General features: G+C 40.9%; 1 protein-coding gene across 7 annotated transcripts in view; it reads right to left on the bottom strand.

The window, feature by feature from the left end:
* Window positions 1-18788, bottom strand: part of LOC109856571 (TLD domain-containing protein 2) — a 137618-nt gene that overhangs the window by 29495 nt on the left and 89335 nt on the right. For 4 of the 7 annotated variants that reach the window (XM_020431985.1, XM_020431980.1, XM_020431983.1 and 1 more), the window contains exons 2-5: window positions 18230-18298; window positions 16971-17077; window positions 8067-8155; window positions 580-808 (exon numbers count right to left, since the gene is read on the bottom strand). In XM_020431985.1, the coding sequence (XP_020287574.1) occupies window positions 580-808; window positions 8067-8155; window positions 16971-17077; window positions 18230-18298 (494 nt within the window). Of the gene's footprint in view, window positions 1-579; window positions 809-8066; window positions 8156-10659; window positions 12412-16970; window positions 17078-18229; window positions 18299-18788 lie in introns of those variants that run through there. The other 3 variants (XM_020431987.1, XM_020431981.1, XM_020431986.1) reach the window with 2 other exon arrangements.

Genomic DNA, 18788 nt, shown 5'->3' with positions numbered 1-18788 from the left:
AACGCGCAACAGGATAGAACACAAGCGGGATACACACCGCGTGCGTATCGCACCTCTCGTCGCCGAAATCTCGACGGGAATAAGAATGAAATCTTGTCCGCGCGCATTAATTGCACGCCCTCGTGCGTTGCGTCACGGACGGGGAGAAAAAAACACAAAAAAAAAAGAGAAAAAAAGAAAGAGCGAGTTGTCCTTCGCGAGTCTCTCTCTGTTTCTTTCTCGCTCGATATGGCCCGAACGGTGACACTCCTCCTAATGTAGGTGGACTTTAAAGGTCGTTGGCGATGGTTCTTTCGCTTCGGGCTACTAGCCGAGAGTAGTTGCGTCGGTGATTAAAAAATCGAAACGTTACTTCTCAACGGCCTCAAGACGCTCGCGGCGGAGAAGAATTAAGACTTGTCGGTCGAGCGAAATTTTGTCTCGGAAATCTAGAATACTCCGAGATCTCAAAGCCTCGGAAGCGAATAGCCGACGACGTTTCAGTTTCGTTGCAAAGAAAGAGAGATGAGAGAAAAATAAAAAAAAATAAAAAAAAATAAAAAAACTAAAATTATCCCTTACGCCGTGAAGAAAAATCACCTTTTTCCTCGGGTGGCAAGTCGTCCTGCGACTCGTGATCGTGGCAAGGATCGGGGCTGGGCGCGTCGGTGGCCGATCCGCTCCCGGGACGTCCTTCTCCTTTCGCCGGCACCCATAATTGCTGGCCGGAATAAATGAAAGTGCTTCCGAGCCTGTTCAATTTGCTCAGCTCGGACGGCGTTGTGTCGAATCGCGCCGCCACCGACGTAAGCGTGTCTCTGTCGCCCACCTGTAATTACGAAGACAAACATGTCATTAACGTGTCTCAACGGGAAACGTAATCCTTTAAGGAAATTACTTTCCTCGAGCGCGCGTCCTGCACAAACAGCAAGAAGAACGTCGTTTACGCGACGACGCTGCGCCGCTGCTCTATGGTTTTATAATCGAATCGCAACTATCAACAATGAGTTGATGAGAGAGAGAGAGAGAGAGAGAGAGAGAACGAGCAAAAGTAAATTCAAAATTTATTATACTAAGTGAAACAAATGTTTGCAAGTGACGATCGATATTTTATCACAAAAAAATTTGTTAAGAGAAACAAATGGTTTTGCGAGTTACAATTATTAAACGATATAGTTTTGAGAATTGTTTCTTTTCTAGCTCCTTGGCAAATTTTCCGATACGTACAAAAAAATCCAAGTTGATATGACTCTTGAAGAAAAAGAAGAATAACCAACAAAAGTGCGGAGTGTAATAATTATCGAGCGTATAGCAAAGAACTTGATTAATTCTAGAATAACAAATTACAAGTTCCAATCATTTTTTCCTCTTCGGTCGCGCGAGTGTACAGACTGAATAAATTGCGCACATTATAGGAATCAAAACTGAAGCTAAAGGAATGGAAAAAAAAAAAAAAAAAAGTGCGACGCAGAGTTCGCGTTAAAACGAGAACGAAACGCGACAAAAGACATCCTCGAGAGAACCGCGAAATCGTCCCGTTACTCGCGAGACGAGATACGCGTTTCTCTCTCTCTTTCGCGTATGTATGTATGTATGTACGTAGATATGTATCTTTGCCCGCAAGTGGCGTGTACGAGGCCATTAGCTCGTTTGCATAAGCCCGAGACAGAAACGGCGCGCTCGAGAGTATCGGACGATAGAAAATTGAATTCCAGGAAAAAAAGCAGCCTCTTATTGAGGTGCGGCTTGTGTCTTCTATGCAAATTTGTGTGCAACGAACGGAGTACAACGACGGAGTAACGCATGCGAAGGGACAACAATGCATCGATGGTTTCGATGTCGCGCCATCGATGGCGCCATTTGTCGCGATCGTTTTCATCCAATTCTCCAACCCTCTCCCCCCCCATTCACAAGCACAAAAGCGCGCGCCGCGCGGCATAAATTCGATTAAAAAAAAAAAAAAAAAAAAAACTTCCGCCCCTCCGTTCGCGGACGGAGCTAATCCGTGCCGCTATTTTCCGCCAACACCGGGACGGGAAACAGGGTTTCCGACGCTTAAAACGCGATTTATGTCCCCGCCGGGAAATTCGTTAATTATTCCGCGACACTTCAACCCTCTCTCCGATTGCGCGTTGTCTCTCTCTCTATCTCTATCTCTCTCTCGCCGCGCCGAGGCGCACTCGTAATTCCATTAGGCGCCATGACACGGGAATCTTGCTTTGCTATTATCATTTTTCAATGGGGAGTCCCCGGGAAGCTTAAATCACTCTCGCTCGAGCAATTAAACCGTTTATTTCCGAGGCATTTCGAGTCCTCCGACCGTTTTTAATAGGGCTTATACAATGCACCCGGTCTCGCTTTGTCATTTCACGCGGAAGTTCCCGGGGCATGATTTTCATTGCTTCTCAAGAAACGTTCCTTGAAATTTTCATCCGCCGTGAGAATTATTTAATTTCTTCGTGAAGTTTCTAATTACTCGAGAAATGAACCGGCGGCGTCGCATCGCGAGATAAAGAGAGTCGGCGGTCTCTTGAAATATTATTCAAAGCGCAAATATTTCGTCACTTTGATCATTTTAAATTTTCAACCGACGCATTTTTCATTGGAAATGTCTCGAGAAGTTTGTTTCTTTGTTTTCAATTTTTTTCTTTTCTTTTTATTGAAAGATGATCTCATTTTCCGTCTATGCGATAAAAAAAAGGTGCGGCATCATTTAATTTAATAAATTTAAGCTCGAATCTCTGATTAGAATCCGTTTCATTTGGAATCTATTTCTTTCTGATTGGATTCCAATTAGATTCGAGAGACAGAAATCTCTACGCGCGGATTGTTTTCCGCGAACAACGGGTACCTACCTAAGGTACGTACAAATGCGGATATCGCTCGAGAGCATTGGTTTCGCGACATCCTCGATTCCGAATTAAATACGAATCTATCGAGATTAGACGGGCGATAGGGAAAAACTGCTCAAGGATCCTGCTGCCGTTCGCGTTTCATTAGAGGTGTGGTCGAACGAGAAAAAAACCAGCGATTCCCTGAGCGCAGATTAGACGCTTGAGCAAAGAGAAAGAGAAGGTGGGAGGGAAGGAAGCGAGTTCGATTAAAATGAACAAAAAAAAAAAAATCGCAATGATCAAGAAAACAAAGAAAAAGAAGAGAGGGGGAGGGAAATGTTTTCTAAAAACCATGAAGCAAGAAGGCAGAGCGGAAACGGCCATTGTTTCAGCTTCCGCGTCTTTTAGCGGTGGCTTTATAATCTTCGTTTTCGTTGCTGAGCGAGAGAGAGAGAAAGAGAGAGAGAGAGAGAGAGCCAGCCTCCCGTCAAACCACAAAAGAGCTCTCTCGCGAGAAAGAACTCCTCGTATTTTTCCGTTCCTCTCATCATCCCGAGTCGATTTCTCCCGTTTGCGCATCTCGCGAGCTCTATATATTAGACCGCCTGCTTCTGACAAGTGCATTATCGCATTTCTGCGAACTTTCGCGTGAAACGTGATCAAAACTCGTTTCTTTACAAATGTACATTAATTTCAGAGATAATAGTGTTTGTCGTGAAAATATTAAAAAAAATATATATATATATATAACGAAAATATACGGTTTCATTAACTAAATCAAGAAATGGAAGTTTAAAAGCTCGCTGGAGAGAAAAATATTTTGAATACTTTTTAAAAAATATATTTTTATATTTTTACGTGTAAATTAAACACGTAGATTCGAATTGAATAACAATTTTAAAATTCATATAGGATGCTACTTTGCATCGCATTTGTAAATTACTCATTAAACTTTTCGATGAAATTTAAAAAATTCCATTACAAAAAAGAAATTTTCTATTTGTATTAATTTACACGTTATAAAAATATAATTTTGCACATTTATCTAGAATTTGACTCTCAATGTTATATTTCTTGATTTTGAAAAAATAGAAATTATATATAAAATAATAAACAATCTGTGTGTGATAATAAACAATGTGTGTGTGTGTGATTTTGACAAATCTTTTTAGAAAAATGTGAATTGTAAAACATATTAACGAAGTGACAAAAATACAATTCAGAAACTTTGCAATTTTGGCCGAGTGCAAACCGATTGCAAACAAAACGACAAAACGTGAACTCGGGGAAATTGTTGATGTTATTTAACACGAACGAACATTAGTGTTATCGAGGTCACGAAAACCCGAGGAGATAAGAGGAGTCCGTCGCCGGGATTACAGACGTTAATCGATCAATGGGAGCTGCAAGGGGAGAGCCGAAATGGCCGGCTTAAGCCGAGGGGAGGTCTAATAGAGCGGGGATTGCAGCTACCGTGATTATCAGAACACGGAGATTACGGCTGCGGCCATAGTGATTTCGCCAAACTGGATAAACGCGCTAGCAGCAACAGCCACCAAAGGGAACGGCGACCCATCAAGCGATTAACATCGCGTAGATTGCGAGAGAAAGAGAAGATGTCATTCACTGTAATTGCGCGTGTAACAATATTAACCAACGATTCTCAACCATCGTTACCAAAAAAAAAAAAAGCCGCGTAGAACTTTTTGTTTCTCCCTCTAATAATGAGATCTGTTACGCTGATCAATTAACTCTTAGATGCCCGACAACTGATTGGATCTGTGCGATAACTTTATATAAGGCATTTGTTTACAAGTTTTGGGTATCGTATTCAAAAAACTGCCGGCCTTCTAAAAATAGTTTCTGTCTCTCGTGTTCAAAACTATTCTCAATAATCGCATGTACTTTGCGATTAGGTTTGCATTCAAATGCTGATATTTCAATGTTGATAAGACGAAGATTTGTGCGCTCGAGTATCAATAAAAATTTATCTAATCTTATATTTCTTATATATCTTAATCTTAATAGTTTGATAAACCATTAACGATCGTCTCATTCGAAGAATCGGAGAAGTCGTCGGAACATACGATGGGATAAAATGCGTGCGATCAAACCGGTCTCTGGGATCGAGAGCGCTGCGGGAAGAAATCAGGAAGCGCAGATTCTTGCGCAACAACTTCATTTCCTCGTCGAATTAAATGCCACGCAAATTTCCGCTTTCCCAAAGCGACGCCGTTCACGAAGGAATGTTGCATTAAGAAAAGGTTAGGGCTAGAAGGAAACGAGAGAGAAAGAGAGAGAAATTACAAGGACGCTTTCTTTCCGGAGCAGAGAGCTCGATCGTGAAATTTCCCCCGAGGCGAGCATCGAAATCGACGATATCGCCTTTTGATAGCGTTGCAAGCTGGAATAAAGCAAAACTATTATCGTTAACGAAGAACCAATAAAAAAGAAAAACACAAAAGAATGTAAAAAAACAGAAAAACGTTCGTTAAAAATTTTTTAAAATCTTCGAATTATAAAAGAATTGTACCCGAATATCTGGTGTTAATTTGTTATTGCCACTTCCTTATTTCTTTTTATTTAAATATTCAACAAGCTGAAAACATAATAAAAAAAAAAAAAAACATCCATCGTGTTGCCTATAAATGCGCATTTGTCTTAATTATCTCGTCAAAATTAACAACGGTTATATTATTTATTTTAATTCATTTGTAATAAAATTAAAATCAATTTGTTTTTTATTTCAACATTACGCAAAAAATATCAAGAGAATGCTTTTAAAAATTATATATTAAAATTTTAAAACTGATCGTATAAAAATCAAGCTCATTTATTATTTTCCACAGACATCCGCGCTGATTCTTAGAACTTGTTTTATTTGAATTCTCAGTTAAAGTTACTTTCTGGAGTCGTTTCTCCATTTGTTTGTTTAAAACACAATTTGACTTTCAAATTTCGCGAAATTTCTTCTACGGAACGTCGGTGGAAATGAAAGGGTAAATTCAAGCTATTCATCGAGCGAAGTGCCTCAACCTGCTGCGCGACGGACGCGTGCCACTTCGAGAGAGAGAGAAGAGAAGAGAGAGAGAGAGAGAGAGATATAACATTTTGCATACACCACCGCTCCAGAATTCCAGCGATGCGCACGAGTGCCATCCCCGTGTCGTCTCCGAAGTTCCGAGAGCGCGTAGCAGCGGCGCAGTGTCCCGCGGTCTTTGCGAACTCGCGACGACCTTTCACCACGGAGCGCGACCCACCACCAAACCACGGGGTAGGAGAGAAACTATTTCGCTAACGAGGATCTGGCGAGAGCACCGATTCCCGAGAGAAAGAGAGAGAGAGAGCACGAGCCAAGTAATTGGAATTCATGCTGAAAAGTCACCGCACCGTCAGGAAGCACGTGCGCGCGCTGATAACCGCGGCTGATAACCGAGTAATACGCTCGGCTAATTCGTGTTCCACGACTCTCGGCGGGAAAAAACTCTTTTCCAGACGACAATTTCGATTTCCGCGCGCGCGCACGTGAGACGTGTTTGCTCTATTTTATATGTAAATTTTTCATATAAAACAAAGAAGACTTCGCTTGTTAGAAGGCGAGATAGAATTTTTTTCTCGTAAAAAATATGAAGGAAAACCTTTCGGAAAATTGCGCTACGACGATTTCTTGCGCGCGAGTGTTGAATGCCTCTCGCGCAAAAATTCTTTCTAGACAGAGACGCGGAGATTTTACGCGCGCGACATAATCACCGTCATATATTGTGTATATTTTTAGTAAAAAGAAAAACAAAAATAAAAAATCTCGCTTGTTAGACAAAATAGTAATTTTTTTATCACAACAAAAGAGCGCAAAAAAAAACTCTTCGGAAAATTGCGCGTCGATTTCCGCGCGAGTGTTAGAGAATTTCAACTCACGTAACGGAGATTGCGTCCTTCGAAAAATTCATGCCGTTGCGCAACTCGTCGTTATTTCCATTCCGCGACCTTTATCGTTAATTTTTATTCAACGCCCGGTTCGTCGACCTCGTCTCTCTCTCTCTCTCTCTCTCTCTCTCTTGCAAAGTTGCGGTATTTTATTGTTTATTTTTGCAGATTCACAAATTGATACATGTTATTCCATATCGATACACACATTCTCGTAACTGAAATTCCGGGAAACAGTTTGTTAAAAAAAAAAATTTCGCCTCTCTCCCTTCCGATGAAGTCGGACGGCTACGTGACGAAGAGAAACAGTTAAACGGTTACGTACGTGTGTTTTAAGGCGCGTAAAACTAGCGGATATTTATGCATAAGAGTCACAACAAGTAGTAAACAACTATTCAGTATTCTGCCTATACAGCAACGTTTTTTTATTATTTTGCCGAATAGAAGAACAGTTAGAAAATATATAGCTAATAGACTGTTGCTAGTCGCGAATAGTTTTAATGCTTGATATCTAATTTATTTATTTATATATTTAATAAAACCAAATTAAATTTGTATATATAGTTTTACTAGTATAGTATATAGTATATAGTTTTACTATATATACTATATAGTTTTTTAGTTAGTATATAGTATATATAGCTTGTATATAGTCTGTATAGTATATACAGTCTTAAACTATATATATATATATATACAAAAGAAAGTAAGTTTAATAATTAAACTTATATCAATTTAACGTAGAAATTTTTTTTTCAATAATTGCTTAATTGTAATACGTTACAAAGATAAATAATTCTATAAAAAAATAAACAATCGATAAGTTTTAAATAAATAATTTTTTTTTTTAAATAGTCGGAACGCGCATTTGAAATTCGAACAGTTTACAATTGATTCTATACGATTGACTTCAAGATCTTAATATTCGCCAAATATTCGTTGCATCTTTCTTATGCATTTTTCGAGTAAAAGTTGCGTTCGTTATCCAGAGCGAAAGAGAGATCTTAATCATCTTCTATCTTAACTCTTGATCGAATCTCTCGTTCGTGTACGAGAAGAGAAGAGAGCTAGGGATCGCTCAATTGTGCGTTCAATTATTAATAAACGTTTAATCGTGCGCGCGCGCGCGCGCGCACATTTGCGCATAGAAATCGCGAGATCGGCGGTTCGGATTCCACCTCTAAAAACTGTAGGTCCGCTGAAATTGTAACTTAAAATTCGAAACTCGAAACGTGTGCTTAGACTGGCATTAATGGACGGATTTGTTGGAGTTTTCGACGAGCCAACTAAGAAGTCTCGAGTCGAGAAATCGCAGTGACATGTACTCACCGTGTACGCGATGGTGTTGATGGGCTGGGAGACGCGGCCGTGCTTCTTTTCCTGCGTCGAGGAGCCATCTTTGCTCTCGTTATCGGAATCTGTGTGCAGAAAAAGCAGATTCAGTCACGTATATATCGTCGCTCTAGAATAACGCGCGACGCGTTAAACGATTCCGCAACACGCGGCGGATTTATTATCTCGCCGAGGCGAGGTTCGTGTCTCTCGCCGCGCCGCGCAGATAACGTCTTTTCCTCCCACTTCTGCGCTCACAACGCAGATATATCCTCCTATTTGACTTATGACTGTTTTGCATAAATCACAACCGCACAATCGCGCTTTACCTCCGGAGACGCGGATAGATAAGATAATAATGCGGAGTTTGTTCCGAATTCCGAAGATGTCATTAAGAACAGAGTTTGTATATATTTATCTTGGGGTTTTCCCGGAAAGTGCGGAAAGTCGTGCGTATATACACAGAACTTAACGCGAACGATATTTTACTATTCGCGATATACGATAAGAAAAAAAAAATAATATCCGGCATTTGTGTCTCGAATTTTAATTAAAAAACTTTTTCGAATCTGAGATCCGATAACGATTTTCCGAAAATTAAATTTAAAACGTAGAGACACAATCGCCGATGTACGTTCGATGAATAATCGCGAATATTGCAAAATTACGACACACAGATGAAGAGAAACGATTTTATATTTCTTTCCCCGCCCCTGCGTCATGTATCGAGTGCGGCATATGTGCATATATCAAGCCGGCATCGCAACACAAACCGCGCTCGTGATAAACTCAACAGCAAGCACGTGACGACTCACGCAAAATTTATTCCGTCCGTGCTGAACTATAACGCAAGTTAATCGCAATAAATTTAAATATACGCTCGCGGGTGACATACACCCGGATGTAGCGAAAGAAGACTCGGGAGATCGCGCACGAGAAATGCATGCACGATAAACTTGGCGATTGACTTCTGCTACGATATCTCTATACGATATCGTATTTTTCGCGTGATTTTATAAAAGAAGATATATATTGTGTGTATAAACGCGCGAGGCCATTACGTAACAAATTACAATTTAAATTATTGATAACACTTGGCGCTAGAAGTAAACACGCGCGCGCGCGCTCACGTAAATTCGACAAATCCAGGAGTAATGAGAATTTAACGCGCACACGCGAAGGGATAATTTTATTTTAGCAATGTGTTACACGTGCTGTTAAACACGGTTTTAATGAAATTACGATGTTCCCGGGAGAGCGGACCACCCGAACGGACCGTTGTAACGAGAGCTATTTATTTTAACGAATACGCGCATTATATTATTTCACGTAAAATAAGTCCAGGTTATTTTCAGTGTTACTTGGCACGAGAGCGACGCGTAATTGGTATAATTACTGGAGCTGTTACAAGCCTCAATGTCGGATTACTCATATATCACACAATTGAACACGCGCGCTTCCCCTTGTTATATTCCTACGATGGCGACGGCCGGTCGGTGGAATAAATAGATATAATAGATTCTATTTTTCTTTGCTTTTTTTTTTGTTTTGTTTTGTTTTCTATTGGTCTGCGGCGCGACAAGACGTACGTATGCAAAGAACGCGAGAAGAGACAGACGGAGACTCGCGCGATTTGAAAGGTTTATTTTTCCCCCGCGGCCTTCGATAAATGATTCAGACACTTTGCTCAATTTTCAACCGGCATTCAATTCATTGCGATTGCGCAATAAACGTCGGGATGAGAGACGTTTCTTTTCAGAACCCGACGACAACGAACGAAACGCGTGGACTTGACACTTTTTACGGATTTGCATATTTTATCTCGCGTCACTCATGTGTCGCGCACAACGCTGACTATGTATAAATTTTCGATTCACACGTGCGAAATTAATTAACAACGATCGGCACACAAGGCCTGATAAAAGCGTCGCCAGCCGAAATTGAATGTTGAATATATATAATAAACAGCTTTTTGGAAATTATTCGTTTTCAAACTTTTCAAACTACATTTTCGGTATATTTGATTTTTGATTAAAGAGATCATCTTTTTTTTTTTTTTTAATTCAAAGCTACTTGAGCAAAATTTTTTTTGAAATAGTGTACAATACGTATCGTTACAATGTATATTCTTTTTTTCTATCACGAGAATTAAAAAGCGAAGTAAATAAACGCTCGTAATGAAAATCGTTTTATTTCAATAACAAATAATAAAAACAAAAAAAAAACCAAAAACAAAACAAAAATATTAAAAATGTTTCGAGCGCAATTTAGCGCGTTTTAATGTGTTTTTCCGCGAAATAAATTTAATAAAATTATTCAATATGAGTCACACACTCGAGTTTTCTTCGGGTCCGCCGATCAAATAAAACCCATCATTTTCCAGAAGTCGAAAGAGAACGAAGAAGAGGTCAAAAGGCTGCGAGAAACAGTGCGAAAAGTTTTTGCAACTCGCGGGAGCGGAACTTTTTCCTTCCGTCGCACCCAATGCGACGGAAAACGCGCTTATAAACCACTTCGTGTGTACGAAGGTGCTCGTTTAAAAGCATTTTCCGCTAGAGTTTATCCAGCATTTTTCTCTCTCGACATGTACCTGAGGTGTGCTGCGAGCTGCTCGATAACAGCTGCGAATCTCCTCGTGCCACGTAATACACAACGTAGTCGTGAAACTCCTTCTCATAAATATGAATGTTGTTCGCCTCGTAGTCGGCGTATCCCCACTGCGAGCCACTCGTCGGAACGTCAAATTCCATCGTCATCGATATCCGCGGTACGAACCATTCCATCGTCTCATCTCCCGTTTTTTTCTTCTTCTTTCCGAGAATCGACGCCCGCCGTCGCTCTCGATTTGATATGTCGAGCGCGCGCGCGACGCCGCCGACTTGTGCTGGTGGAGCAACGTCACTACACAACACTCTGTTCTCGTAGTTGACAAGTGTCACTTTGTCAGGCAAAGCTTTAACGTCTTGGAAAACGAGGTGAACGAAAAATACCGTGTTTTCAATTGTTCGTTTTTTTTTTGTTTTTTTGTTTTTTATCGACAATCTCGATAAAAACAGCTTCTATTGTGTTGCGTACTTCGTGTTTTAGTATTTAGTTAGGAACAAAACAAGAATATCTCTCTGTTTTACACATTATTTCTCTCTACGTTCATAAAGATTAATAATTTGTTTGCTACTTTTTTCTCTCTCTCTAAACTCTTTTTACCAAAAGTTTTATCTCACAAAGATAAAAATTTTAGACGCGCTTTAACGAATAAAAACCGGAGTGTCCTTTTTTTTTCGTTTTAAAACAGGAACTACCGTTGTTTTAAGCGCCTTAAATTTTTCACGAGGACGCGACAGACAAGCTGAAATCGCACGCGCGCGCGCGTTTCAAAGTTTCAGGAACACTTTCTCTCCGCCCGACACGACTGACCTTGTCACTGCCGATACGCAAAAAGTGCACACTATAACGTGACGCAAAACCGGCTACACCGAAACTTTCTCGCACGATAGGCTGAAGCGAGCACGCGATGAAGTTCTCATTTCGAATTCGTCAATGAGAATTTTAATTGCAGTTCGCCCAATAAAATGTATTCAGAAAACCGAAAAAAATTTAAGTGATTAAATACACATTTGAGAGCACGCGAGTAAATAATAATAATAATAATAGCTTTCACACTCTTTTCTCTGGAATTATTAATTTTTCCGCATAATTCCGAGGTCCGAATCGCACTGTGCGCAAGTTGTGTAAAATTTAGTTTAATTACGAAGCTAAAATATAGTTTCCGCGAATTACATTTTTATACATCAAACACCGTTTTGCCGAATGAATACGTTTAAATATACAAAACTCATGTATTTAAAAAAAAATACATAATCAATTTTTATAACATAAATGTGTGTAAAATTAAAAATATTTCTATTTGGATTCGGAATTATAAAATCGGTCGAAACTCGCCGTATTAAAATTACAAAGCACCGAGCAAGATACGAACCGGCGACTTCGCGGAACAAAAAGACACTGTCCGAAGAAAGAAGTTATTCACGTTCCTGGGCCAATTAACGCTTATCGGTCGAGAGACCGATAACGCAACCGAGATAAAAGTCCTGATGCGCTTCCGCTTCTTTCGCGAGTTCTCACAAATCCTTCGACGAGCGACGCAATCAACGTCTCGTGTGCGGTCGCAACCGCGCCAGAGAGTGTCACGGTCACGTGAAACGACGATTAACAATCGGTCGCCGATCGAGAAAGAGAATGTTGATTTCGACGAGCCACCGATCGCGACAACAAACGCCGCACCGACAACGTTTTCTCGAACCGGTCACTCTAGGAATACGCGCGCGAACGACGCGACACTACTTAGCGATCGACGAGCGACGAGCCGCAGCTGCGACACAGTGCAACTGATCGCCGCCGTTCCGCCATGATGGATCGACTGACGTCACCGTCGGCGGGATTATTCGATCGCGCTCGTTGCTCCGTGTATAATCAAACGCGCATCGACTTAATCGTATCGAGGATTACAAGCTGCGGAACGAATTCGCGGAATTGACGGCGGCGCCGCGAAGATCGATCACACACATTAGACCGGTTCTTCGACGAATAAAACGTTCTTGTAAATTGACGGATTAGAATTAATTACGTAAACAAGATAAAAGAGCCTATTAATAACTGAATATCGATTTCGCGGTGAAGCGGCGCGAATAATTCTATTTCTGTCAATCTGTTGAAGTTATTAGAGCGCAAAAGTTGCAAAATTGATTAACTATACGATCAATAGCAAAGATTTATAAAGGATTCGTATAGATTCAAATACAAATCGTTCGGATGTATGCATATTTTTATCTTCCGACGAAGACACGTTCGATCGTGTGTGACAATAAACTACAAGGTGAAGCTCGTCACGTTGTTACGCTGTAGCGAATATTTAATAAGATCATCAATGGCACGCTCTACAAAGAGAATGCGATCGATTTCTAGAGAGCGATCGTTCTACATGTACTATATACTACTTGCTATTGACACTTTACATTGTTTTTTTTCTTTTTTTTTTTCAGAGCGCACAGCAATTCAATCTATTTCAATCGCGCTTCACCAAACAAAACTAAACATTTTTTTTACTACAGATTTTAATGAAAATCCTGGTGAAAAAAAAAAAAAAAATACACATCGCGTCGGACTCGTGTCGATTGTATCGATTATCGGTAACCGAGGTATCACTTATTGCGTCGAGAAATTGTTATGAAAGAGAATCCCCGGCGCTCCGAGTGTCTATCTATCTTATTTAATCATAAAACAAGTCCTTGGAAAGGCAAAGAAGATGAAACGACGAGGGAGATGAGGCAGAAATGTTTCAACACACACGCACACACACACACACGTTGAAGCTGTACGGTTAAGGCTGTATATTCAAGAGATTTATAAATCACGACGGATGTTTGTGAACGGCGTATATATAAGTTTTCGCCCGATTTATCGCTCTCGCCGTCGGCAGCTCGTTCGGCGGAACTTCATCGCTTCCGAGAAACTTTCACAGAGCCCTACACGCTCATTCGATTTAGAGGACATATAGAGTGCGCGTAATCGGAAATAAATGTTTGCACAGCCTATGCGCAACCAGTGTCGTTACAATGCAAACAGCCGCACATGTGCGCAAACATTGTGCGCGATAGGCCAATAAAAATGTCAACGCGATCGACAGTTTTGCCGTCTCTTTCCCCCTCGCGCCGCGATATAACGATCCCGCGTTGTTTTTTCTCGGCTCGTTCCTCTGATTTTCGTCGCAAACAAGCGCGCGAAAACAGAAAAAAAAAAAAGAAAAAAAAACAAATCGTAAAAGTACACAAACCGGGTTACAATCGGCTTAAAACGCTTAACAAACAAAATTATTCGCGTAATGCGAATTATTTGACGTAATTATTCAATTACATACCATTTGCGATATGTAAATTGTACGTTCGAACGGATTTATTTGTTTCCACTATGTGTGCGACAATCGATTCAATGATATTCACAAATCGCACACATTCGCTGGCAATAATAAATACGTAAAAAAAAACTTTACGACTTCGTCATCCAATTAAAAATGCTAATAAACAATTTGCGAAGTTGCAGAGTGGGTGGGTGTGTGTGTGTGTGTGTGTGCTACTCGAAGCTCACGCAGAAAGAGAGAGAGAAAGCCGGTGCACGGATTATTTTCTGAGACGTGCAATTTCGCAAACGACTGGAGTGCGCAGGTAATGAGATAAATTTCCAGCGTTAGCTGGAAACAATTGTCCCCTGGAGAGTCCCTCGACTATCATTAAACGCTCGCGCGTACATACGGCGAATGATTTAAATGTTCGCGCCGGTTATCTGGGTTATACTCTCGCGTGCCTGAAGTGGATTTAATAAACTGCTCGCGGGGCCACATCCAGACGGAATCTATATATTTTCCCGGCAATCTCGCGAAATGGAGCGCGCCACGATGACGCCACGATGATGGGTTGAATTTGAGACGCTCGTTCTCAGATCCATTTGCCGCGCAATAAGTAAATCGTGGGCGAGCGCGTAAATCTCGTAAAAATTAAGTCCCGAGTGTTGCGAGACGTGTGCGTTTGCGGCGAACTACCAGTTTTCGGCTCCTTCCAGTCTCCTTACGTCACAAGGTCTCTTTTTCTATTTGATATTGTCGAGTAGCGATGATCGCAGATACCAAATGTGTTGATCTTTCAAAGGAAGCAAAGCTACTAAATAAATTAAGTATTTAGGCAGATGAGCACAAACACAAGACCGTCCGTGTTTTTTTTTATTGAATACAAAAACAACTACAGACGTTTCAAAACAACTATAGATTCTTTTGTTTGGATCTTTATCAGAATAAAAAAATTAAATTATATTAACCTTTCGTGGACTGACTCTCAAAAAACTGCCTGCTAGTTGGGCTGACAGGGTCTATGAGACCCACGAGACTTTAAAATTAAACATCTTCGTGAAAAATCAATATTTTATTTTTTTTTTATTTTTTTGACTAGCACAACACAGGCGCGCGCTATTATATGTTTTTATTTTAATGTGTAGTGTCAGCAAACACAACCTGTCACCGCGATGACGGTATATACGTCTTAAAAATCTCTAAACCATATAATACACACATTAGAGAAATGTCAGAAATAACGCAAAAAATCAAAATCAAAAAGTAGTGAGAGGGAGGAGTGGTTAAACAACACGTGACTGTATTTTAGTCACGGTTTTAAAGTCACGTGTTGTTTTTCCTCTCCCACCGTCACGTGAGTTTACTTTAGTCACGCGCAACGAAGTCGCGCTCGAACGGCGCGAGGCAGTACCGTTGCCTCTTGATTCGTACGACATAAATCGAGAAAAACACATCCGAGAAACGTTTAATCGGCGTCAAGATAAAAGTGGCAATAATCAATATCGAGAGTATCGATTGTAATTGTTTACACACGCTTTTTCTGGTAGGAATCGATAGTTTGAACGATTCTGCGTCGATAAAAATCAAAATAAAAAAATCTTTAAAATTTTTTAAATCTTTAACAGTTTCAAAGATATGAGCAAAAAACTAATTTTTATTAGAGACGCCGATGCGCAATTTTTGAATGGGTTGGGAAGACCCATGTCAGTCCACGAAGGGTTAAGAATCAGTAGGATGACCGCAGTTAATTACTAATTTTATTCCTTTTTATTATAAATTTAATTTTGTATTCAATAAAAAACACACATCTTGTGTTTTTATTCGCATCCGCGTCCAAATATCTTTTTGTCATCTCACGAGCTTGTTAACTCTGTTGCTAAATAAATCATAACTCGATAATTGACGCTATATATAACGAGCACGATGAACCCGCATTACGAAGTCGCGGTTTTTGCGACGCAACTTGTTTTCACGCGATTATTTATCGGCGCAGCAAAAAAAACGCTCGCTTCAAGAGACAATATCGCGCATAAAGCAGATCTTATAAATTATGCATCAATCTTGAATGAATCATGCCGCGATTAAGAGAAGTTATTCGCAAGAGAGATAGAGATAGAGAGAGAGAGAGCGAGAGAGAGAGAGAGAGAGAGAGAGAGGAGTGACGAACGCGATATCGTTTCGCCACCTGTTCGCATAATATAATCCGTTCGATTTCTCGCGCGCGGGACTAGATCATTTGACGTTCGGAATTTTGATCGAAAACGCCTCGCGTTTCATTAATTACCGACCGTGCCCACTTTATCCTTAATTCGAGCGCGTCAATTAGTCTTCATTAAGCTGCCCGCGGCCAATACGGCGCGTTATTGGTAACCGATTGCCGAAGTATGCGCGCGAGATATATAAACGATCGATCACACGTGGCACTAGTGTGCCAGTTTGAGAAAGTAAGTCAATGTAACCCGCCCGGAGTAAGGTTGCGTGGCTGATTCGTCGAAACTGCTCGGGAGAGACCTTCGTCGCGAGAAACGCGTCATCGTCACGGCCAACTTCTCCAATTCACACACAAGTCCGTCGTCGACAGAGAAATGAGAGTGAGAAAGAGAGAGAAACGTCGTCGCTTCCGCGTCGGACATTATCGCCGATCTAAAGAGCTTGACGGATTGTGATGATTCATTGTTGAAAGAAACGTCTCTCAAGTGCGACACGACGCTTTTCAAAGCCGCTTTTTTTTTTTTTTTTTTTTTAAATCCACCGTGATAAAAATGATCCGCGAATAAAGATGCCTGGATACTTCTGGGAAATTCGCTAGAGTGAATTTTGACGATCGCATATTTGTGCGCGCGAAAAGTTTTATATTCTTTTCGAGTATTGATCGATTCTTCCTGATTGTTGGAGCAATTCCGAACGGAAGTTGCGCGAGTTGTTTCACGCGAAAAAAAAAATCGACGATTAACATCGCCTAATTTTAATTATGTAAAAAAAAAAAAATAATAATCTGCACTCACCTTTCGAGAGTTTGTCCACGGATTCGAAGCGTCCTTCGACCTTGTTCCGCAAGGAATCCAAAGCGAAGGGTGCCGTGAATCCATGATCCACGCTGCGGCTTTTGCTCCTGTAAAATAAAGCAAACGTTCGTCGTTAATTGACCTCGCTCGCAATTTCTGTGCATTCCCCGTTTGCGCCGCGAATTCGATTAAACCGAAGCCGAAGCGAGGGAGATATGCAAAAAGAAGAAAAAAAAAACTCCCCAGGATCGATAGAAACGGAACGGAAAAGCGGAAATGAGTCGAGGATGTGGTAGGTACTTTTTTTTTTTCGAGCAAACTCTTTTTTTAATCGAACTCGAAATTCCTGTATAATTTTTCGTTACACACGGCGAACTATCGAACCGGTGCGCGCGATCGTTGGACAAACAAAACCTCGAGATATTGCGTAATGAAAAACCATTTCGCGAAACGCATTTGCAGTTTTTATGCTTCTCACATAAAACATCCGCACAAACAGCCACTATCGATGCGCGGCTACTCTCCGAAATGAAGTTTGAAGAAAGCTGCTATTGTGTGCGTTGACTTGTTCTCGCGCGCGGAATTCTATTGCGGTACGCGTACTACGCGGCGCGCGACTTAAAACGCTAAAAAGTTTTCGTCGCTATCTCGTAAACGCTCGAGCATGCGAGGCAATTGCGCTGAACCATAACAAAACGCAATTTCACGACGCAACGAACCGTGTGCCGGGGGTTCATCTACGCGCGTAGAGATTGCGCGCGGTCTACGCGCGTGGCCGACGAAGATAAAGCTCGGCGAAATTTCTGACGAATAACTGGTGCAACGTGTGTGTCGTAAAAAAAAAAAGCAACACGGTAAAAAAGAACATGAATGAAAAAGTCGATGAATGAACCGACGTTGCGTTTTACGTCGCAGCGCGATAGCTCATATTCATTCGCGTCCGTAGCAGCAACACGTTCCAGCCGCGTGCGCGCGCGGTTTCGTCCGCCGTCGTTTTTTTTTTTTTTTTTTTTTTTTTTTTTGGTCGGTAGGTATTGATAGCGGAAGTGAAACTCGCTTGAACTTACCGTCGATGAAAAGAGAAGACGCTCTCGACAACAAACTTATCGAGTTTTGCGCCTCGAAACAGTTTAAAGATTGGTAGAGTTAGGTGGCATCATTTCCGCCACAGTTAATTTTCATAAAGACGGAAATGTCAAACAGAAATTAAAGACAAGTAGAAAGATAAAACGCAAACAAACGATAATAAACAAGCGTACCTGTAGTAAGACGCTGAGAGGTTCTCCGTCGACTTCGAGGTGATGACATCCTGGGACATTCGTCTGGACCTGGGATGCAACAAACAATCCAAAAACAACTAGGAGTGAGAACATGCAAACTACCGTGCGCAAGAGCTTTTTTTTTAAAAACAAAAAAATAAATAAATAAAACAAAAAATAATAAATCGAGATAAATAAAAAATATATATATAAAAACCGATCCGCCGCGTACGCGCTTGGAGAGCGACTGCCATCTCGGAAAAACAGTTTTTTGCACGAAATATTCAAAGTGTGTTTTAACCTCTCGCGGAATTTAATGAGCGACCTTGCACGCGCTTGACATTTTAATTAGCGATGCGCTGTGTAAGCGCGTCGCGCGACGTGTATTAAATCCAGCGTGTTTCTTTTTTTCCTCGCGCGCGTTATTGTGTACAGATCGGAGAACGATAATAAACAAGAATATAATTTTAATCCCACGTCACACACACACACACACACACACACACACACACACACACACACACACACACACACACACACACACACACACACACACACA

The sequence above is a fragment of the Pseudomyrmex gracilis genome, unplaced genomic scaffold, assembly GCF_002006095.1.
Source record: "Pseudomyrmex gracilis isolate BER0280 unplaced genomic scaffold, ASM200609v1 scaffold_124, whole genome shotgun sequence".
Lineage (NCBI taxonomy): Eukaryota > Metazoa > Arthropoda > Insecta > Hymenoptera > Formicidae > Pseudomyrmex > Pseudomyrmex gracilis.
This window is presented reverse-complemented; position numbering and strand designations above follow the sequence as displayed.